The 21291-nt window shown below is 55.4% G+C and overlaps 1 protein-coding gene across 1 annotated transcript in view; it reads left to right on the top strand.

Moving 5' to 3' along the window:
• The window catches only part of CCDC88C (coiled-coil domain containing 88C), a 117797-nt gene that overhangs the window by 73465 nt on the left and 23041 nt on the right, over window positions 1-21291 (top strand). Inside the window, exons 11-19 of the mRNA XM_044918051.1 lie at window positions 3868-4014; window positions 4536-4680; window positions 8074-8258; window positions 12145-12282; window positions 13320-14390; window positions 16608-16726; window positions 17801-17942; window positions 18771-18959; window positions 20551-20712. Coding sequence (XP_044773986.1) covers window positions 3868-4014; window positions 4536-4680; window positions 8074-8258; window positions 12145-12282; window positions 13320-14390; window positions 16608-16726; window positions 17801-17942; window positions 18771-18959; window positions 20551-20712 — 2298 coding nt within the window. The remainder of the gene's footprint in view (window positions 1-3867; window positions 4015-4535; window positions 4681-8073; window positions 8259-12144; window positions 12283-13319; window positions 14391-16607; window positions 16727-17800; window positions 17943-18770; window positions 18960-20550; window positions 20713-21291) is intronic.

Consider the following 21291-nt stretch of genomic DNA (forward strand, 5'->3'; position numbering starts at 1 on the left):
ACAGGATGCCGCCCATAAGCATCTGAACTGGCTGTTCAGCCTCCATCTGTCCTCTTTCACATCCCTCTGTCCTGCCACCACAGTGACCCCTTCTAAGAGTTCCTCGGGCACCTTTGCATTGCTCTTGGGATAAAATCCACACTCTGCCCCTTGTCCAGCACTCCTCCACTTCTGGTCCCCCATGGGACTCTCTGCTCTGGCCATACTGAGTCCCCTTGAGGTCCCCCAGTGCCCCCCTGAGGCCTCCTGGGCCCAGCCCATCTCCCCCAGCAGGGCCAGATGAGGAGGGGGTAGGCCAAGCTCTGCGGGCCGCATCCCGGGGGCTTCTGAAGCTTCACATTTCCTGTAGGCCCCTTGCACACGCCCAGCGGTCTTCATCCTGTGTGGCTGGGATGATGTGTGTTCCTATGTCCCACCCACACCAGGAGCTCCTGGAAGCCCGGGTCTGTGCCTCACTGATCTGGAGCTTGAGTCCTCGAGCATGTTGTATAGCTTGGGGATGGCCAAACTCCAGTCCATCCAAAGGTGAAATCCGGCCCCCCATCCATTCTTGTAAGCATAAAGTTTTATTGGAACATCACCGCATCCATCCATGGCACGTGTTTTCTGTGGCTGCTTTTGGTACACCTGCAGAGTTGAGGAGTTGTGACAGAAACTGATGACCTTAAAAGCCAAAAATACGGAGTTCTGGCCCAGGGTGTTGCACAGCAAGGTTTTTAGATGAGCAGTAAGAACTGTATTTATGGAGCCTGCCAGGAATGGCTAAGCTCCAGCCACATCATCACACATAAACCTCATGGTGGCCCACGAGCTTTAGCGGCCGCTGCAGGTTCCCCTCCTTTGTTCCAGATGAGAAAGCCGAGGACTCATTCATACCTCGTGCAGCTTGCCCTGTCAGTAAGGAGGTGGACCTGGCATTGAAACATGTCTGTCTGCCTGCAGGGCCTCAGCCTTGAAGAGGAAGGAAATAAGGGAGGGGGGCTCACAGAAACTAAGGGGGTGCAGGGGAGAGGTGAAATGGGATTCAGGGAGGGGGGGTGACAATGGAAGGGCAGAGGAGGGCCCCGCCTCCAGCAGTCCACGTGGGAAATCGGACATCTGTGCCGTAAGCGGGGAATGTTCGTACTCAGGGAACAGAGTGAGAACCTTGGAGCCTGGATGTTCTTTCCACCTGTGACTTTGTGTTTCTTTGTGTAATTTAAAGGGCTGGCTTTCGGTCGCTCTAGATGCCTGAGAGATGCACTGGGTACTGCGGTCTGAGCACGGTGGGGAGGAACCGGTTGTGTCTTCGATTCCACATTCCCCCCTCCCCCAGCCCACTCTGCCACCACCGCCTCTGATGTTTGGTGCTCGTTGGGGGTCAAGGCGACCCCATGGAAATAAGCCAACCTGCTCACTGGGCCTCAGGCGCCGTGCACGGAGTAATTCACGGGCATTATTGCATCTGATTCCGTATCAGCCCCGTCGGGGTGCCCATCATAGAAAGGGAGGGATCCCGATGGAGGGACGTGCACTTGCTTCATGTCCCGCAGCTAACAGCGAGTTGGCAGGCCTGGGAACTGGAGCCTGTCAGCCCACATCCCCAGTCACTGCTCCCGGTCACTGGGCCAGATTACAGATTAGCAGTGGCTGCTCTCGAGTCCCTGGGGGACCAGCCGTCAGGCCTGGCCTGTGACTGCCTAAATGTGGCCCCTCAGCTGTTTGCAGGGCTGGGTCAGGCCTTTAAATAGCCTCCCGGTTCAGTCGAGGTCAGGTCTGCAGGGGGGCAGGGTGGCTTCGGGCAGCTGCCCAGGGATGAGGAATAAGGATTGTCAGGCCTCCCGGCTGAGCCCGTGGCCTGCTGTAGGAGCTTGGGTACAACTTCATGCGCATCTGGTTTCTCGCTTCTGAGCTAGTGGTGTGTACAAGGCAAGCTGAGGTATTTCTGTGGCCTTGTATACGGTGGAGGTTGAGGTGGAGGCCAGAAGATGGAGATGTATTTGAATAGTAGTTAGAAATCATCGTGTTCCATGCTGTATTTCACTCCTGGACACGCTTATTCATCCCTGCCTGTTGGAAGTCACTGAGTCCTTCAGGACCCATGTCACATGCCCTCTAACTGCTCCCCTCCATGGCATGATGCAGCCAACAGGTGTTATTGAACACATCTCTGAGGCCCACAAGAGCAGAAATGGAACAGCCCTACCCTGAGGAATTTATGGTGTGGGGGGAAGGGCAGGCCATGTTGCCTCATGGTGTGTCCCGGGCACTCTGGGAGCCCAAGTACCTGGCTCAGCAGGAAGGACAGAGTGAATTTGCAAGCCTTTCTCAGAGGGGGCAGCTGGGGCTGGGTTTTGCAGGCTGATTAGGAGTTGGTTGTGGGGCTGAAGGGACAGCCTGTGCTGCAGGAGCTGAGGGCCTGGCAGTGAGGTGATAGTGGGGAGAGCTGGTGGGTGGGCCTCCTGGAACCCAGGGTGTGAACAGTGGAGGCAGTGGCCGGAGAGGGAGGGCCAAGGCTTCTTATGCTTGAAACCCACCTGTGTTCTCTGGCTCACCTCATTATTGCTGGTCGGGGCCTCTCTCCCCCATGAGCCCGTTGAGGATGGGTTGCAGGCAGCCAAGGGCAGTGGAGAGAACACAAGTCTGGAGCTCTCGGGCCAGAATTCAAGTCCCAGCTTTGCCCCTCACCAGCTTTGTGACTTTGGGCTCATTCCTTAGTTTACCCAAGTAAGCCTCTTCATCTGTAGGAAGGGACTGTCCCTGCCTCCGTCTTGGGGCTGTTGGGACGAGTGAGGGAGGTAGGGGCAGGGCCAGCCGCACAGTGGACAGGGTCTCAGAGAGAGGGCACCTCGGTAATCCTGAGTCTTAAACCCTTCACAGCCACCAGCCTTTGATCAGAACCGTGACCACTGACCAGAAGAAGGCACGTGGTTTCCCCTCTACCGAGTCTTTGATGCAGGGAAAATGAACATGCAGTGGGTGGGCAAGCCTTTGAAAACTGCCACCAGGAAGAGTAGGCACATCCCCACATGTATGTGTTTGCACACTGTGAAGGCATTTGGGGACGCTCAGTCCCCTCAACATACTGAGTGGTGCTGGAAGGGCTCTGGGGAGAGGAGAGACCAAGGGGGGAGGAGAAATGGGGTGAATGAGCTGAACCCCGCCTGGTGCAGGTGTAAGTGTCCAGCGGCACCTCATGCATGAAGGGGCTCTGCGAGGAAATGGCCACCACGTTCCACACCTGGCACGTGCCTAACACTCAGGGTGCATGGTATGTACTTGTGGGGGTTCCCATTTGTTTGTGACTTAAGTCTCAGAGACTCCCCCTTTCCAGGAAGCTGCTGAGAACCGTTGCTCATCCAAGAGTACGTACGTAAAATGTTCTGGGTATGGAACGAAAGCTGATCTCAATAGCTCCTTTCTCCCAGGACCCTGGTCACGAAATATGTGTTGAATCTGGAGGACTAGAATCAGCTCTCGAGTCCGGGAGCATTTCTCAGCCCCACCTCTTCCTGCTTAAGGAAACGGGGCTCGGCAAGGTCCCGTGTCTGTCGGCAGTGGCCGCTTGTCTGCCCAGATGAGGTTATAAATGCCAAGCGCCTTCCTACCACGGGCGGCATGAAGTAGACACCGAGGAAGTGTCCGCTGGAGGAGACACCGAATTCAGACATCTTCCTGATGCGTGGATTTTCTCTTTCAGTAGATGAACGCCTGTCTGGCCTGGCGTAGTGGGAAAGGTGAAGGTGCTGAGAGTTGGGGCCCTGCCCCCCCACCGCCACCCCTCAGTGCAGCAGCCTCATCCCTGCAGCGTGTGTGTGGGGCCTCGAGCCCTTGTCGTGAACCAGGTGCCTTCATCTGATGGTTCTTGCGTGTGTCTTTGCGGAGCAGGAGCTGAGGGAAGACAACATCATCTTAATCGAGACCAAGGCCATGCTGGAGGAGCAGCTGACCGCGGCCCGGGCCCGGGGCGATAAGGTTCACGAGCTGGAGAAAGAGAACCTGCAGCTGAAGTCCAAGCTCCACGACCTGGAACTGGTACCGCCGGCTCCCGTCACCACATCCCACACAGCTTGGGGCGCTTTCAGGTGGCCTGGGGGGCCGTGGAGGGGGCAGCAGTTGACTGCTCACGCCTTCCTGTAAAATGGATGTACGGGTGTGTCTGTTGCAAGGAGGGTCTCGGCTGGCCTTCGTGGTGTGTGGGCTGAGCTGTGATTCGTGAGCCTCTTCGGGGCGAGTTGGGCCCGCTCAAGGGCCACAAAGCTGCCCGTCCTCACGTTGCTTTAAAGCCCTGCTTTGTCTAGACAGCATTCAGTTAGAGACCTCAGGGCTCTGTTCATCACCTAGGTCACCGGGGCAGGGTATCTTTTAGTGGCTGTAACTCTCACAGCTGGCTGTGGGGTGGCAGACATTTCCTTGCAGCTGTGGGGTTTGTGGTTTGGTTTTTTTTTTTTTTTTTTTTTTGGCAGTGAGCAGGTGTATGGAGTCCCTTCGTCCTGGGGGAAGGAGGGCAGGTGCCTGGGGGTTGGGGCCTCACTCCTTCCCTCTTTCTGCACCAGGACCGGGACACAGACAAGAAGCGAATTGAGGAGCTGCTAGAGGAAAACATGGTGCTCGAGATAGCCCAGAAGCAGAGCATGAACGAGTCCGCCCACCTTGGCTGGGAACTGGAGCAGCTATCCAAGAACGCAGAGCTGTCCGACGGTGGGTAGCGCCCGGTCTTTCCTGCCAGCCTGGCTGCAGCTCCTTCCTCCGCCGGGGAGCTGAACACTCGGCTCAGAATCTTCCATGTCCGTCTGTCCTTCTGCCCCAAGTAAATAGGAGTTCCTTCAAGTGCCATTTGGAACGGTTTCATTACAGTTCTCCCCAAGGAGAACATGAGGTGTCTGGCAGGCTCAGTGTCGGGACATGAGAAGCAAATTAAGTGTTGCCCCAGCTTTCTCATTTCCCATATGGACCGTCCTAGGAGCTTCCAGATTACAGCATGCTGACCCCCAGAGGACATCTTAGGCCTATCTGTGGATGGTTGAAAGCTCTGGATGGCAGGTGACATCCCCAGTGATCATTAATCTCCACTGTAGATGTACCCCGGGCATCATTTCCTCTGTTCATTTGCATAATTGGGCAAGATGGATGCAGTCTGTTTTCTGTCTCTCTGGGTGGGGATTGCTAAGTGGCAGCTCCTCGCTGGACCCGGGCCTCTTCCTCTCCCCACTGTGCTTGCGTGGCCGCCACTGCCCAGCACCCCAGACGAGGTGTTGGCCCGGGGAAGGTGGGTGCGGCCGGAGTCAGCCCTGCAGCAGGAAGCTCCAGCACTGGGCAAACAATAAGCCAGTTCCTTTGTTCAAAAATAGTACTCATGCACCTGATAGTGCAAGTTAATGTTTACTTAGAACTTTACAGAGCGTTGGTAGGGCATTCGGCTGGTTTAGGGGTGGCTTTTTCGATTCTAATAAACATCCCTAAGCATCATGGAAAGGTTGCTGAGAGCAGCTGGGTATTTCTCGTTTTCGGGCTGTGAACCTAAAATCAGTTGAGTAAACTATTAATCTGTGTGAGAAGTTAGTTCCATCTGTGCTTTGGTGCCCCGGTGCTGTGGGGGGAGGGGGTCACACGGATCCCCTCCTCTGGGAGTTGAGGTCCACTGGGGAGGACCGCTGCCCCCTGGTGGAGCAGAGAAGTGGTGCGGGCTGCCTAGGACAGTCTCAGACCAAACATGAGTGTTCCGGTGAGAGACCAGGGAGGCTGATGGGGTCGGAAGCCTCACCGACTCAGACTAAGTATGTTTGTGAGCCCTTTCAGGTCAAGGATGACGGTTTATTCTTGGTGGTCCCAACTCCTAGTGCTTAGCTGGGGGCTAATGGGTGTTGGTTTGAATGGCAGCATAATGGGAACAAAGCCAGGATGTACTTGTGCGTGTGTGGTGTGGTGGCTTCTCGAGTCAGAACTAGTTGGCTAGATGACCTTCTTTAAACCTCAGTTTCCTTACCTGCAAAATGGGGGTAATGAAGCCGCCTCACAGGATTGCCATGAGTTTCCAGTGACAGGAAGCGTGAAGCCTTACACTATACCTGGCCCACAGGCACTCCGTAAAGGGCACCTTTCCTCTTGTCATATCAGAACCCATCCCCCCCACGCACATACGCATATGCACATGCACACGCACATGCACACACACATGCACGTACACGCACCCCTTTCCCACACCTCCCGATTGCTGGGGCTGCTAATGAGCATAGCACTCGGTGACAAGACATTGGTTGTTTTGTTTTGTTTTGTTTTGTTTTTTTCTGATAAACTGTTGGGTCCTCATCATGGTCTCCGAGGCACTGCCTTTCACTGAAGAGGAAATGAGGCTTGTAATCAGTTCCATTGTTTAACTCGTGGAACCTTCACATTGATGCTGTGAGCACAGAACTTCAGTTTGGGATGATGACAAAGTCTGGAGGTGGATGGCGGGGACGTTTGTAGGACAGTGAGAATGTATTTAATGCCACAGAGCTGTACGCTGAGGATGATTAAAATGGTAAATTTTATGTTCTGTGTATTTGACCGCAGTTTAGAAATGTGATTTTTCCCATCGATGCTGCAGAGGTTCTGTCTGAGTGGTCACAAGTTCTGAGTCACTGGGGCCTCTGGTCAGGCTCGTTGCATTTGTAGCTCGGTCGAAGCCGAGCCCTCCATGCATGTGTGTCGGCGCTGGGAGGGTCAGCCCTGTGCACGCTCCATCCACCTCCTCTGCTGCATGCCTGTTGTTGCTTGGGCTCTACAGGACACTCTGGCTTGTTGGGTCTGTCCTGCTGTCCTCGGTGGATGAGGAGAACTTAAAAATGGCTACAGGTGCCTTCTGGTTCTTATGAACAGACAGAGGATCTGAATGCACACGTTTTGTGTCCAGCTCGATGTGCTTGCTAGGAAAGCCATCCCTTTATGTACCTCCAGCCCCTGGCGTGATGATAAGAAGCAGGTGGGGGAGGCTGTGTTAGCAACCACAGTGTGGTAAGGCTCCCAGAGCTGAGCCGGAGGTACCACTCACGGGACAGATGAGGACGGGACAACCCTAATCTCTTCTTTCCTTTTTTTTTTTTCTTTTAAGATTTTATTTATTTATTTGAGAGAGAAAGCATAAGCAGGGGGGAGGGGCAGAGAGAGAGGGAGAAGCAGACTCCGCGCTGAGCAAGGATCCCAACGAGGGGCTCGATCCCAGGACTCTGGGATCATGACCTGAGCTGAAGGCAGACGCTTAACCGATTGAGCCACCCAGGCACCACGGCCACCCCTCCCCAGTCCCTTCTTTCAAGGGCTTTCACATACATTCCTTTTCCTTTCCAAAAAATCCCCCCCCCCCCCCCGCCGAGTTACCTAATGTCATTCACCTGCTTGTGGCAGGAGGGGGCCAAGAACTCCAGTTCATAACTCTTGGGTCTGTGCCCCCTTCTTCATTTGTATTTGAGATACTTCAAAGCAGAGTAGATAATCTTTTTTAGGTCTTTAACTCACATTTTCATCTCACTTAGAATTTTAAACCAATTTACACATACCATCTCATTTTTTTCCAATACAGTTGTGGAATTACAAAGTCTCTGTCCGAAGGATGGCACGTACTGGGCATACATACCCACACAGCCACCTTACCATTCATAGCAGACATAACTAGTCAATTACCGTGCCCCTCCTGCTGAGCCTCCCAGAGCTGGCACAGAAATGTTACTGATTTGCCATCTCTTTTGGTCTCTACAGTCCTTGAGCTGCCCAGTCAGGTTAGCAGCTTGGTAAAAAACGGTTCCCATCTGTCAGTCTGTAACTTTTGCATTGCCTTCTTCACCATGGTCTGCTCTCTTCTTAAGCTCTGGGTTGCTCCCTTGATAGACCCAGCTGAGCCAGCAGAAGGACTGTAACTGCCTGAGGGACTCTCAGGTGCTGACCACGACAGCACCACATGAACTGGGGATGAGGCACCCAGCTGACCCCTGGGAGTCCCTCTCGGGCCCCTCAAATGTAGGGTATGGGGGCTGATGGCCTCATTTCAGGGCTGGGGATAGAGAGTGGAAGCAGAGGCTCCTGGAACCTGGCCTCTGACCCGACTTTGTGCTTTAGCCTCCAGGAAGTCGTTTGTGTTTGAGCTGAACGAATGTGCCTCCAGCCGCATCCTGAAGCTAGAGAAGGAGAACCAGAGCCTCCAGAGCACCATCCAGGGGCTGCGGGATGCGTCGCTGGCCTTGGAGGAGAACAGCCTGAAGTGTGGGGAGCTGGAGAAGGAGAACCACCAGCTCAGCAAGAAGGTAACCCTAGCCAGGTGTGGGTGACCTTCCCCCCCACAGCCCTTATCTGTAATATACGGCCGGGCAGAGCATTTAGGTGTCAGCGAGCATGTGCAGCCTGGGAGAAATGCAGAATCCCGTGCAGCCGCAGTTAATTATAATACAGGGACGGGAGAATCGTTGATGAGTTAAGAGGCAGTGAGGCTCCTCCCTGTACCACTGCTTTGAGGCTGTGACCCACGTGTGACTTGACCTCTGTGTGCCTTGTTGTCTTTATCTGTGAAAGGGGGTTAATGGGGGTTGTAAGGATGATACGAGTTACTGTAGGTCAGGGGTCTGGCACGGAGTAAATGCACTATTAGAAAGCATAGGATGGGGCGTGGGGGTGAGGGAGCAGCGACGTAAGTCACACGTGTGTGCCTGTGTACAGGACACTGGTGGACGGTTTTAGGGCATTGCTGGTGGTAAAACCAGGTCAGAGCTCACTTCTTTCTCTTGGTTTGTGGGATGAGGAAGAGATGGCTGAATTGTATTTGCCTTTCAGAACAACTGCTGGGTCTTTGATTTAGCGCAGTAGAACCCAGACCTCCGGGAGGACAGACAGAGGCTTGCAAACCGTCTCTGCCCTGTGGTAGCGAGGACCCCCGTTTGTACAGGGGATGCGGCCTCAGGTGCACGAGGGGGCCGTCGAGAGCTACGGATTGCCGCCACGTGTGGGTCCCGGGGCTTCGGGACACCGCACCCACACCGGACAGCACAGTTGCAACATGGGCTCTGAACACACCAGCTGCCGGACCCCACCTGAGGGAGAGGGCAGGAGCGCTCTTGCTTGCCGAGCACCACGCAGGACAGACGCTCGGGTGTCCGGCTGTCCGTCCCACCCCAGGTGCCACCGGCATCACGTACTGAGGCTGCGTTGGCGGGGGAGGAGCTCGGGCTGCAGGCCGGAGACTGGGTTCCCCTGGTCCTGGCTCTGCGGGCACTTCCTGTCAGGGTGAGGCTCAGGGCGGGGGGGACGGTCTCTCCAGTCCCCTCCGGGGGCCTCCCCGGCTCCGTCACTCACCGTCCTCGCACCTCGGAAGCATTGTGTGCCCTGCAGCGTGGCAGGTGCCAGGTAGTTTGTTGTCTCCCGGAAGACAATGGAAAGCTCCCCCTCTCGAGTCCTGGCTCCTGAGCAGCAAGTGGGAGGCACCTAGACAGTTTGGGGTTTTAGATTCACAGGGGCCTAGCACAGGAAACGTCTTTATAAATGGCAGTCTGACCTCAGCCAAAATTAAAAAAAAAAAAAAAAGTGACCTTTAGAGAGATGAGAACCTTCAACTCCACAGGTCCTCACGGTCTGCCATAGAAAGCGGCCGTGTAATCTCGCTGGCCCAGCTGCCAGCCAGCCTCAGAGGTGACCACTCACACTTTCCCCTGCCCTCGGGGTCCGCCCTGGCCCCTCCTCTGCAGACAGGACTGGCAGTGGGTGCTGCCTGCCCAGCATTACTCCTGAGCCCCCGTCTCTCCGTGCCCTCACCCCCCGCTTCCTCTCTGCATCAGTTCTCCAGGGGGACACCCGCCCTCCCTTGCCACAGCCTCCCCTGCCACAGGCATGGGGCACAGCATTCCTGGTCAAAGGGAGGTGCCGCTGTTCCCAGATCGGAGCCATCCTGTGTCCGGAGCCAGGAGCCCTGGGAAGAAGGTCCTCCCGCCTCTCCTCCTGGTCCTGCTCAGCCTGCCCAGGGCCTGGCTGGATCTGTTCTGACCCAGCGCGGGTGGTTATACTTTCTCCCCCATGGCCTGGCACACAGTGCTGGAGGGATGAGCCCCTCAGCTCACCCTGAATTTCCTTTCCCCAGCCTTGGTCACCTCACTCTGCTCTTCTCTCTGCGGGGTGTGTCTCAGCCACCAGCTGCCGTTTCTTGGTCAGTAGGTGAACCACCAACCCAGCAGAAGCCCACAGGGGACACGGCTTTGACACTGACTTTCACAGAGCAAGGGCGGGCACAGCCTTAGGACAAGTCCTCATAGCATAGCCACTCTAGGAGGTGTCGGCCAGGGAGGGACAGGGGCCAGCCAGGACACAGTGACCTGGAGGCCCAGACTCCCTGGTGCCAGCCTGGCTCTCCCACCATCCCGAGTATAGCCCAGGCTGCAAGCTTGCTTAGGTTTGCAATGTCTGTGGGAACCATTGTTCCTCAAAGTTAGTATCTTCCCTCTAAGTTACGGAACTTCTGTGGACCTTAGAGAAACTGTGTCCCACTCGTGACTGTAACTATGTGTTGATATCATGAGAGTTCATGCCTTGAGCCAAGAGGTAAAGAATCCTTATGTTCAGAGGAAGGAGGGCAACCCTTTGGGGGTGCATGCAGCCCCAGGGCTGAGAGGAAGGTCCCTGGCACCCACGTACTCTGGGAGCCCACAGCCTGAGCCAGGTGCTTAAGGAAGGACAGAAAGCCCTCTCTGGGCTAGCAGGCTGGCGGCCGGCTCACAGTTGAGCCCCATGAGCTCCCCCAGGGTCGCTGCGGTCCCTCGGGGATGGGTAAGAATCGGGGCTCCAGTTCCGTGGCAGAAAGAACCAGAAAGGGAGAGAGATGACGGTGAGCATCCAGCAGTGATAGGTGGGATGTGAGGAAATCATGTCTTCAGACTGGAAGCCTTTCTCTGGGAGAGAAGGGACAGAGGGGTAAAAGATTAACAGTGAGGTCAGGGGGTGAGCTAGGAAGGCAGGGGGTACACACCACAGGCCCCCCGACTGTGCACCAGAGCAGGGCTGGGGTGGCCCACTGGCGTGTGTCCTACCTCTGCTTTGTGCTTACTGTAAGGCCTTGGGCGAATCACTTAGCTCCTCTGGCCCAGAGTCGCCCTCCATGCGATGATCAGTAATAACCGCCAGCTCGCTCTCAGGGAGGTCAGTGACGCTGGCGCACCCGAAGCCTGCCAGGTGTGTGAGGAGTGCTCCGTGCTGATGGAAGCTCATGAAGATGGACACTGCTGGCCCCATGTCAGAGAAACTTGCGGTCCTGTTGCTAGTGGCAAGGGACCAGACTCTGAACTTTTGTCCCTCTGACACCAGTCACTGCCCTTTTCCCAACTCCTATCCACAGTGATAAGGAGTTCGGTGTTGGCAGGAAGGGACAGTAGCCCCCTTGAAGCCCTCGCGCTGCAAACAGCAACATGGGCATTGCCTCACCCTGCTGAGTCAGCATCTGCACCCACCACGCTCTCTGGGCATCGGGCACAATAAAGTGTGAGAAGCCCTGAGCTAGGTAGTTCATGTTTAGGAAGCCTGGATGCTGGTGGGGCCCAGCAGGAGAGCTTGGTGCTCGGGAGGGGTTTGGGTGGTCGACCAGGCAAGATGGAACATGGTCTGGCCTGCGGCAGGCAAATGGGCAGGTGGGGGGGTGGGGGCACAGGTAGACAGGACAGGACGTGGTGACGAACTTACTTGGAGGGTGCAAGAGGAAGGAGAGATGCATCAGAAGACCGCTCCGAGCAGCTGGGTGAACAGGAGCATCACCAACCAAGGTGGCAGTCGTGGAGGAGAGGGTTGGGAGGTTGGGTGAGTGGGAGGTCCCCGCAGGGCATCCAGCGGTGGTGGCTGGTGGCCCCTGGAGCGTGTGATCCAACCCTCGTGTGGGTGGACAAGGCCTGAGATGGAAGCGAGGGACCTGGAGGAGGTTGAGAACATGGCAGTGAGGATGAGGAGGGCTTGGCGCCCAGGACCTTCCCCTCCTCCCTGAGCTGGAAGTGCAAGGTGTGGGCTAAGGACTGAGGTCACTACGGAATGCCATCCAGATATTTTTTCCTCGAGAAGACACCTAGTAAAGTATTCTGTGAAGCTGACAGGTTTTTGGTTGATCTTAAAATGTAGTTCACCTTGTGAAGCTGACTTTTGCACGGGCTGGGTCTTTGGGCTCTACAGATTGAGAAGTTACAGACTCAGCTGGAGAGAGAGAAGCAGAGCAACCAGGATTTGGAGACCCTCAGTGAGGAGCTGATCAAAGAGAAGGAACAGCTGCAGAGTGACATGGAGAGCCTGAAGGCTGACAGAGCCAGGCAGGTAGGTGCCTCCAGAACGAACGAATGCTCCCGCCTGCAAGAGGGAGCGTCCAGGATTATGGCCATTTCCTGGTACTGGATGAATGATACATGAGTTACTGCTTGTCCAGCTTAGCTGCACCTCAAACCAGCAGTTCTCAACTGACTGTGGAGGAACAGGGGGTCAGATTTAGCCTCCCAGGGGACATCGGTAGGTCTGGTTTTGATTGTTGTAATTTGGAAGAGGAGGAGAGAGAAGGTGCTCATGGCATGTGGGTAGAGGTCAGAACTGCTACCAGATGTCCTGCACTGTGCAGGATAGCCCCGCAGGACAAGGAACTGATCCAGCTGCAAATGTCCACTGTGTCCTAGCAGAGAGCCCTGGCCAGCCTCCAGGCTTTATTTGGCTCACACTACGAGAAGTCCCAGGGTGGGCCGCTCAGTGCTGGTGCAATAGCTCAGGGATGCCGGCCAGAAGGCAGGCCTATCTCTTCCTGCTCTGCCGCCCCTAAGCTGCGGGCAGGAAGAAGGTCATGATGCCCAGGGAGAGCGTCCTGCGGGGTGCCAGGCATGTAGGAGTCACGGAGCTGACACTCGCCCTGAGCCCTGAAGGATGAGGAGTACCCAGGGATGCTGAAGGTTGGTGGGGCGGGCGGTGCGAGGAGGGGAGGATGGTGAGTGTTCAAGGCAGAGGGAAGATCACCTGCAGTGTCTGCTGGGGGAGAGTGGTGTAAGGGGAGGCCGCAGGTGGACGGGCCCAGGTCGTGGGGGTCCTGCCGGCCAGGGTGAAAAGTACCTGGGAAATCTCTTCCGTTCTTCTGTCTCCGAGGGAGAGCTAGGGCTTATGTTTCTGAATCACTCTAGCTGCTGTGGGTGTGTTTTGGCTTGAACTAAGGCATGAGTGCCCTTTACCTGGTATCCATACCAGGCCCCTGGGAAGCAGTGGGACGGCTCTGGGCACTCTCTCAGGGGCCTACACGTTCGTCTCCCAGTTTGGATCCAGATCACTGGACGACATCCATGCAGCCGCCGTGTCGTGCCCATTCTGTTTCTCTGCAGATCAAGGATCTTGAGCAAGAGAAGGATCATCTCAACCAGGCCGTGTGGTCTCTGCGGGAGAGGTCACAGGTCAACAGCGAGGCCCGCGCGAAGGACATTGAGAAGGAGAACAAAGCCCTCCACCAGACGGTGACGGAGACCAGCAGCAGACTCAGCAAGCTGGAATTCGAGAAGCAGCAGTTGCACAAGGACTTCGAGCAGGTGAAGGAGAAGGTGGAGCGGGTCGAGGAGCTGGAGAAGGAGCTGCACCGGCTGGAGAAGGAGAATGAGAAGCTGGCCCAGAAGGTGGCCTCCCTGAACACTGCCACTGAGAAGGTGGACGCCCTGGAGCGCGAGAGTCGGGGCCTGGCGCTGGAGAACCGGAAGCTGAGGAAGTCGTTGGACACCCTGCAGAACGTGTCGGTGCAGCTCGAGGGTCTGGAGCGGGACAACAAGCAGCTGGACGAGGAGAACCTGGAGCTGCGCCGGATGGTGGAGACCATGCGCTTCACTGGCGCCAAGATGGCGCAGATCGAGCGGGAGAATGAGGAGCTCGAGCGGGAAAAGGAGGAGCTGAGGAAAAACGTGGAGCTGCTGAAGGCCCTGAGCAAGAAGTCCGAGCGCCTGGAGCTCAGCTACCAGGGCGTGAGCGCCGAGAACCTGCGGCTGCAGCAGACGCTGGAGGGCAGCAACCAGAAGGCCCAGGCCCTGGAACAGGAGCTCAGGGAGCTGGAGGCCGAGAACCAGGCCCTGCAGCGCGACCTGGAGGCCCTCCGGCTCGCCAATAAGCAGCTGGAGAGGTCGGAGAAGGACAGGAAGGCCCTGGAGCAGGAGGTGGCCCAGCTGGAGAAAGACAAGAAGCTGCTGGAGAAGGAGGCCAAGCGGCTGTGGCAGCAGGTAGAGCTCAAGGACGCGGTCTTGGATGACAGTACCGCCAAGCTGTCCGCTGCCGAGAAGGAGAGCCGCGCCCTGGACAAGGAGCTGGCCCGCTGCAGGGACGCGGCCAGCAAGCTGAAGGAGCTGGAGAGGGACAACAGGGACCTCACCAAGCAAGTCACCATGCATACGCGGACGCTGACTACCCTGCGCGAGGTGAGTGGCTGTGGGCGGGGCCCCCACGGTGAGGGGCTTGGGGGGGCAGGGTTGGTAGCCTGGACCCCAAGTCGCACGGGTGTGCTGGGTGGTGCGCCTCCCAAACAGAAGCGGGCCTATGCGTGTCCTCCCTGATTCTACACAGGATGGTGTCTGCAGGGATGAAGAACGAAGGGCACATCCCCTGTTACGGGCTCCCTGCCCAGAGATAACCACCACTCACAGTGTGGCTCGTTTTGTCCCATCCCTTCCCGTGTGCCTTTGTATATATATACACGCTTGGCATCCTGCTTTCCTGCATCCTAACCTCTTCTGCTTTTTTATTTACTATACCTTTTCTTATTATAGCAAGTAAGTTTTAAGCCGTGGATTTCTAATGGCTGCAAGGTATTAATCCAGTAGATCCTGTAGATTTACTGCAATTACTTTTTGGACATTTAGGTGGTTTTCCAGTTTTTTCATTATTTTAAATAACACCAGACATCCTTGCACACACACCTCTCTCTTTTCAGGTTGTATTCCTAGAAGTGAAACTATAGGATTTAAGGGCATGAACATTTTACTTTATTTTTTGAAGTTTTTTTTATTTTTTATTTGACAGAGAGTACAAGCAGGGGGAGTGGCAGGCAGAGGGAGAGGGAGAAGCAGGCTTCCCGTGGAGCAGGGAGCCCGATGCGGGACTCGATCCCAGGACCCCAGGATCACGACCCGAGCCGAAGGCTGACGCTTAACCGTCTGAGCCCCCCAGGCGCCCCGGGCGTGAACATTTTAAAGTTTCTTGCTAAGTGTATGTCCTACTTTTTCCCCAATATTTATGGCATGGGTCATCTGAGCATTCCTTCAGTATTTGAGGGGGCGGGGGGAGCAGGGAATAAACTGCTTTCAGAACTAACTTGAACATCTGAATGGCCCAGCACGGCAGTCGGGTCCCGTGCATGTAGGAGCCCAGCGTGCTGTTCACGGGCAGCCGTAAATGCAGTGAGTCAGGCTCCTGGCTTCTGCCACCCTGTGGCTCGGCCGTCCCATGGCAGCATGTGGGTGAGGGAGAGCGAGAGTGAGAGGGACCACAGTGCCCTGTGCAGAACTCGGTCACTCAGCCGCATCTAGCTGCAGGTGAGCCAGGGAAATGTGCGTTAACTGCGTGCCAGGGAGGAAAAGGGAAGAGATTTGGTGACCACACAGCCGTCTCCGTGTCCTAAAAGGCGTACAGACGGTGGTGCAGGCAGATCCGTGTGCTGTCGGGGGGAGACCCAAACCAGGAGTACCACCCCTAGTCCCTGTCTCTGTGAGCTTCACATCGGTCACGCCGTGGTCACAGATAACCCCAGAATCGTAGCGGCTTCTCACACCCGTGGCTGACTTCTCACTCACGAGAGTCCAGGTGACTCCCCGGGACCCTGCCGTCTGCGCTGTGATTCCGCAGTCCCCACCGCCCCAGTACGGGCCCTGGCCAGTCGCCGTGGCAGGAGAGAGACAGCTGGGAGGTCACACGCGGGCTCCTCTGTGCTGCAGCCCGAAGTGGCCCACGGCACGTCCGCCTGCGGCTCACTGGCCAGAACTGCCCACCAACTGCAGGGGGGCTGGGAAATGGGGGGGGCGGTGGAATGTTTGGCGAGCGCCACTCTGTCACACTGCCACGGCAGGCCTGAGGATTTGGTGGGGGGTCGGCTCGCGTGCCGATAGCTGTGGGCCTAGGCAGAGCACGGTACCTGCCTGGAGAGCTCCCAAGACGTGTGGGAGGAAGGTGGGCCTCCAGGAGGTGACCCACCTGAAGGAGAGCACCCGCTTGTGCAAAGCGAACCAGAACCAGGGCTTAAAGTAACATCTTTCTCCTTGTACTTCTTGCAGGGAATTCGCTACAGAAAAAAGTATTTCATTACATTATTCCACAGAAAAGGCAATCCTGTCCGAATCCAGGCCTCCTACTCAAAGGCCAACATACAGGGTGTTGCAGACACACGTCCTGGACGCGTTGCCATGTAGTCTGGTCACCTTCGGTGCCAGGAGGCTGGGAACGTGTGTCTCTCCCCTGACCTTTGGAAGACATCCCTGGGGTTCACATGTCCCCATTGAACTGCCTCCTCAGCCCTCAGGACACCTGAGTCAGCTATGACCCGGGAAGGCAACGGCTCAGCCTTCAGAAGGGCCTGTGCCAGGCCCTCCCTGCTGGGCTCCCATCCCACCCGTCCTCTCCTTGTCCTCTCCCTGTCCTGGCAGGACCTGGTGCTGGAGAAGCTCAAGAGCCAGCAGCTGAGCAACGAGCTGGACGAACTGAGCCAGGGGCTGGAGAAGGTCGGCCTCCACAAGGAGCTGCTGCTGCAGGACAAAAGCGACACGTGAGCACCTCCCTGCTGGGGTCTGCGGGCTCTCACGGCGCATACCCGTGGCCACGCGCTGCACGCCCCCAGCTCCAGAGCTTGGTTCGCTCTGCGCAGCTCGGGGCTGCTTGTCACGTGGCCTCTGGAAAGGGCTGGTGTCCTTTATGGGACAGGGCTTCTTCCTGGAGATTCCCAGGGAGGAGTGAAAAGAGACTCTCTTGTGCAGTGGAAAGGCTTCTGAATTGCTTTAAAATAGATTTTTTAGAGCCAGTTTTAAGTTCAAAGCAAAATTAAGGGGAAGGTACAGAGAGTTCCTGAATGCCCTCTGCTCCCCGCCCCAGGCATAGCCTCCCCCGTATCAGATTCTCCCACCAGAGCGGTGCATGTGTTACACTCGATGTGCCCCCACCGACCCACCATCGCCCCGAGCCCACAGTTGACAGTAGAGCTCACTCCTGATGCTGTACATCCGCGTGTGTTGACACGTGTGATGACCTGTATCTACTTACGGGATCCTACAGACTAGTTTCACTGCCCTACGCATCCTCTGCGCTCCACCTGCCCATTCGTTTCTCTCCCCCGCCCCCAAAATTTAACTGTTGTGATCTCTGCCTGCAGTTCTTTCCAAAATGATCTCATTTTTCAAGGAAATCCGGTATCGTGGACTTCTGCTGGACTTGTAACCGACAAGATCCACATGACGGATGACCTGACACCCGGTCGGTGTGGTAGAAAGGCCACGCGGACCGACCACTTATCTAGCTCGCAGTGCGATCTTGGGCAAATTGCTTAACCTTTCTGAGACTCGGTTTTCCCATCTGTTAAATGGCCATGATAGTCCCTCCCTAAGACTATGCCTATAAAACTGCAGCAGTCATGTTTCATTTGAAGGTGTCATGGGTGTGTCTCTGTGCGGAGCCCTGGGGAGGGTTCTGATGATGGGTTGTGGCTCGTACGGTTCTTCTGGGCCAAATGCTACAGAATTACAAAGGAAACCGGCTCATTGGGGGAGACAGATGTTGGAAGCTGGGAGATTGGGAGCTTGTGGGCAGAAGAAATAGATAAATAGTACTGTATATTTGTATTTTTCAGAAAATTCAATATTTCGGAGGGCAGAAATGAGTCAGCGTTAAAAACAACATTAGCCATGAAAGAAGAAAAGATTGTGTTCTTAGAAGCACAGATGGAAGAGAAAACCAGCCTGAACCACCAGTTACAGAATGAACTCCAGGTGGTAAGACGTGACCCCTTTTGGGGCCAACTGTGAGTCCTAGCTGTTGAGGTCCCTGCCTCACCTTCTCCAGCCCCTCACCTGGGTAGCAGAGGGGCCGCTGGATGCCCGTTTCCTGGAGCAGATGTGCTGACCCACAGGGTTCTGACGGGCGCTACCATCAGAATCCTACGCACCAGAGCTGGACGGAACCAGAGTGAATCAGAGGTCTGGGGGCAGAGGAGGCCACATCCAGAGTTACGTTGAGTCTGATAGGCAGGATCTGGGACACTAATGAGAGCCCGCGTGAGATTGTGAGCATCAGGACCAAGCAGAGGCCTAGAGTCTCGTGGGCACCCTCAGATGGGACAGGCATGGGTACATAGGGGCTCGGTCAGGATGTCTACTCCTGGCACATACATGCTTTCCAGCTCTTCTTTTTGAAGCCTTGGTACATTTCTTGGCTGTGTGATTGAATAAGGAAATACAGAGAAAAGCAGTTCTCGAGCTGGAAGGGTCTTTATAACATCCCCTGGTCTGTATTCCCCAGGCTCGCTTCCATTTTATGGAGTGGGCAGCTGAGGCTCAGGGAAGCAAGAAGACTTGCCAGGGTCATGTGGCTAAAGTTGGGACTGAGGCAGATTTCTGGAAGGATGGGGAAGCACAGGATGGGTTGTGTGCATTCCTTACAGAGCAAAAGCCGGGTGTCGGGCTTATCCCGAGTGCCAGGTGAGGGTTTAGGGATGCTGAGGAATCGAGTTTGCTGCGGGGCTGTCCTCTAGCCGTGAACATGGAGCTCTGAGCTGGCCACTTCCTGCCCCAAGTCTGCTCTCCTGTTCCCACACCCCACAGCTGAAGACAGAGTGTGAGATCCTCAGGCAGAACCGGGAGGAAGGGAAGCACTTACAGAACTCTTTCAAACACCCTGTGGAGACTTTGGTCACTGGTCACCAGGGGAAGGAGTCCTGGGGGCCCAGCCACAAGGAGGCCACCATGGAGCTGCTCCGAGTGAAGGACCGGGCCATCGAGCTGGAGCGGAATGTGAGTAGGCTGCCCCTGCTGCCTTCGCTCAGAGAGAGGGAGAGAGCAAGCCAGTGTGCCCTATTGATTGTCCCATTGATAGGCCACCATTCGTGTAAAGGACCCAGGATGTCAGAATCTGCTGAGATTTATCCAGATCTAGTTGAATACTTTTTTTTTTTTTTAAGATTTTGTTTATTTATTTGACATAGAGCACAAACAGGCGGAGAGGCAGAGGGAGAAGCAGGCTCCCTGATGAGCAAGGAGCCCGATGCGGGACTGGATCCCAGGACCCCGGCAACATGACCTGAGCTGAAGGCAGACGCTTAACCGACTGAGCCACCCAGGCGCCCCTTCTCTAGTTGAATACTTCTTAAGTTGTCCTGGCAAGTCCTATAAACTCCTTTTCATTGGAGATATCTTTGCCCTTTCTAGTGGAAAGGGGTGGATTCATGTTTTCCCCACGGCTAATCCGTCTGCCTGCCCATCAGACTTGGCCTGTAGCTTGTACACCAGTCCTCTGTCTCCACAGTGTTTTCCCAGGGGTTGACAAACTGTGGCCCGCTACCTCTTTTCGTCAATAAAGTTTTATTGGACCAGAGACACGCCCTTTGTTTACATACTGTGTGGTGTTGTCTTCCAACCATAGTGGTGGCAGAGGTAACTGGTTGGAATGGTGCCCACATGCCTGGCAAACCCCAAAATTCGATCTGTCCCTTTACAGAAGATGTTTGCTAGTGCTTGTCTAATCCCCTGAATTTATTTGACTCTGCCAACAACCTTGTGAAGCAGATAGTGAGGATTTTCACCATTTGACAAATGAGAAAGCGGAGACCGAGTTTAAGAGACTCATCCTGTGGGGCGCCTGGGTGGCTCAGGTGGTTCAGCATCTGCCTTCAGTTCAGGCCATGATCTCCAGGTCCTGGGATAGAGCCCCATGTCGGGCTCCCAGCTCGTGGGGAGTTTGCCTCTCCCTCTGCCTCTCCCCCTGCTTGTGCTCTCTCTCTCAAATTAAAAAATCTTTAAAAAAAAAGTAAGAAAGACTCAACCCTACCTCCCATGCTAGCGACAGACAGCAGCAGGCTACACCCCACATGTGCTCGCCCCGTTGGTGGTATATTTTACACTGTCTTTATCGGTCTCATGAAACAACTCATTTATTCTACCTGCTGTCACTCCTGAGCAGGGTGAGGTGTGGTCACAGGCTTTGACTCCCTGTCCAGTGGGAGAAGTTCACAGAAATGCACTCTCGGGGTGTTCAACAGAAAGCATTAAACAGAAGCATTAAAGAGAGAAGAGATGCCTCGGCTTTAACCCCAGCTCACCTTGGCCTTGCACTCAGATGCTCAGGTTGGAAGCAGTGTCCCCATTACGTGCATGCATTTCTGTCTGGAAAGCACATACCAAAAAAAGTAGTTCTCTCCCCCTGCCCCTGCAATTCTGTTGATCGTCTTTTCCAAGAGGGAAACATGTTACTTCTCTTAACCTGTGGACTCTGGCTTTAGACCCCAAAGTGTCAACTCTTGAGGGTTCTTTACAGCCCCCGTGCCTGGGGCCGGTGGGCATTGACCGAGCTGGTGTCTGATGGGCCTCCTGCTTCCGCCTCCCCTAGAATGCGGCCCTGCAGGCTGAGAAGCAGCTGCTCAAGGAACAGCTACAGCACTTGGAGACCCAGAACGTGGCTTTCAGCACTCAGATCCTGACGCTGCAGAAGCAGAGCGCCTTCCTGCAGGAGCACAACACCACGCTGCAGACCCAGACGGCCAAGCTGCAGGTGAGCACTGTGCCTCGGGCCCTGGGGGTGGGTGGGGGGGGTCTCTGCGTCTCCTGGAGACCAGCCCCAGCACGCTGGCTCCTCAGGAAGCCAGGCTACGCATGGGAGGGTGTGCGGTTTTGTTTTGTGTTTCATAGGCTTATTGGAAACGGGGGTGCCTAGCCTCAGGATCTTTGAAGATAGTTCTGGTGTGTAGCCGTTTCCATGACTGAGCGTGTGAGGGCAGGGCTGGGGACTCGGTTTCTCTGCTTTGCCTTGTAGGGTTGCCTGTTTCCCAGAGTCTTTTCCTTGAGATTTTACTAGGAATGTCTTGGAAAAGAGATCCTAGGCTCAGATACATTGAGCTCAACAGAGTTGACCAGGTTCGTTTACTCTAAAACCTGGCAGAGCCTTTTTTTAAGCTGATGGAAATTTTGAATCTCCATGAGGGAAGTAGGGGATGAAGTGGCTGCCAGGCTGTTGGGAGCTTCTAGCAAAACTCACGTCCCGTGCCATCTATATGAGGATGTTGGTTTTTATTTACAGTTAACAGATTGTGGGGAAATGAATTAATCCTTCATTAATGCTGTTTGTGAGAAA

Source organism: Neomonachus schauinslandi, chromosome 9 (assembly GCF_002201575.2).
Source record: "Neomonachus schauinslandi chromosome 9, ASM220157v2, whole genome shotgun sequence".
NCBI lineage: Eukaryota > Metazoa > Chordata > Mammalia > Carnivora > Phocidae > Neomonachus > Neomonachus schauinslandi.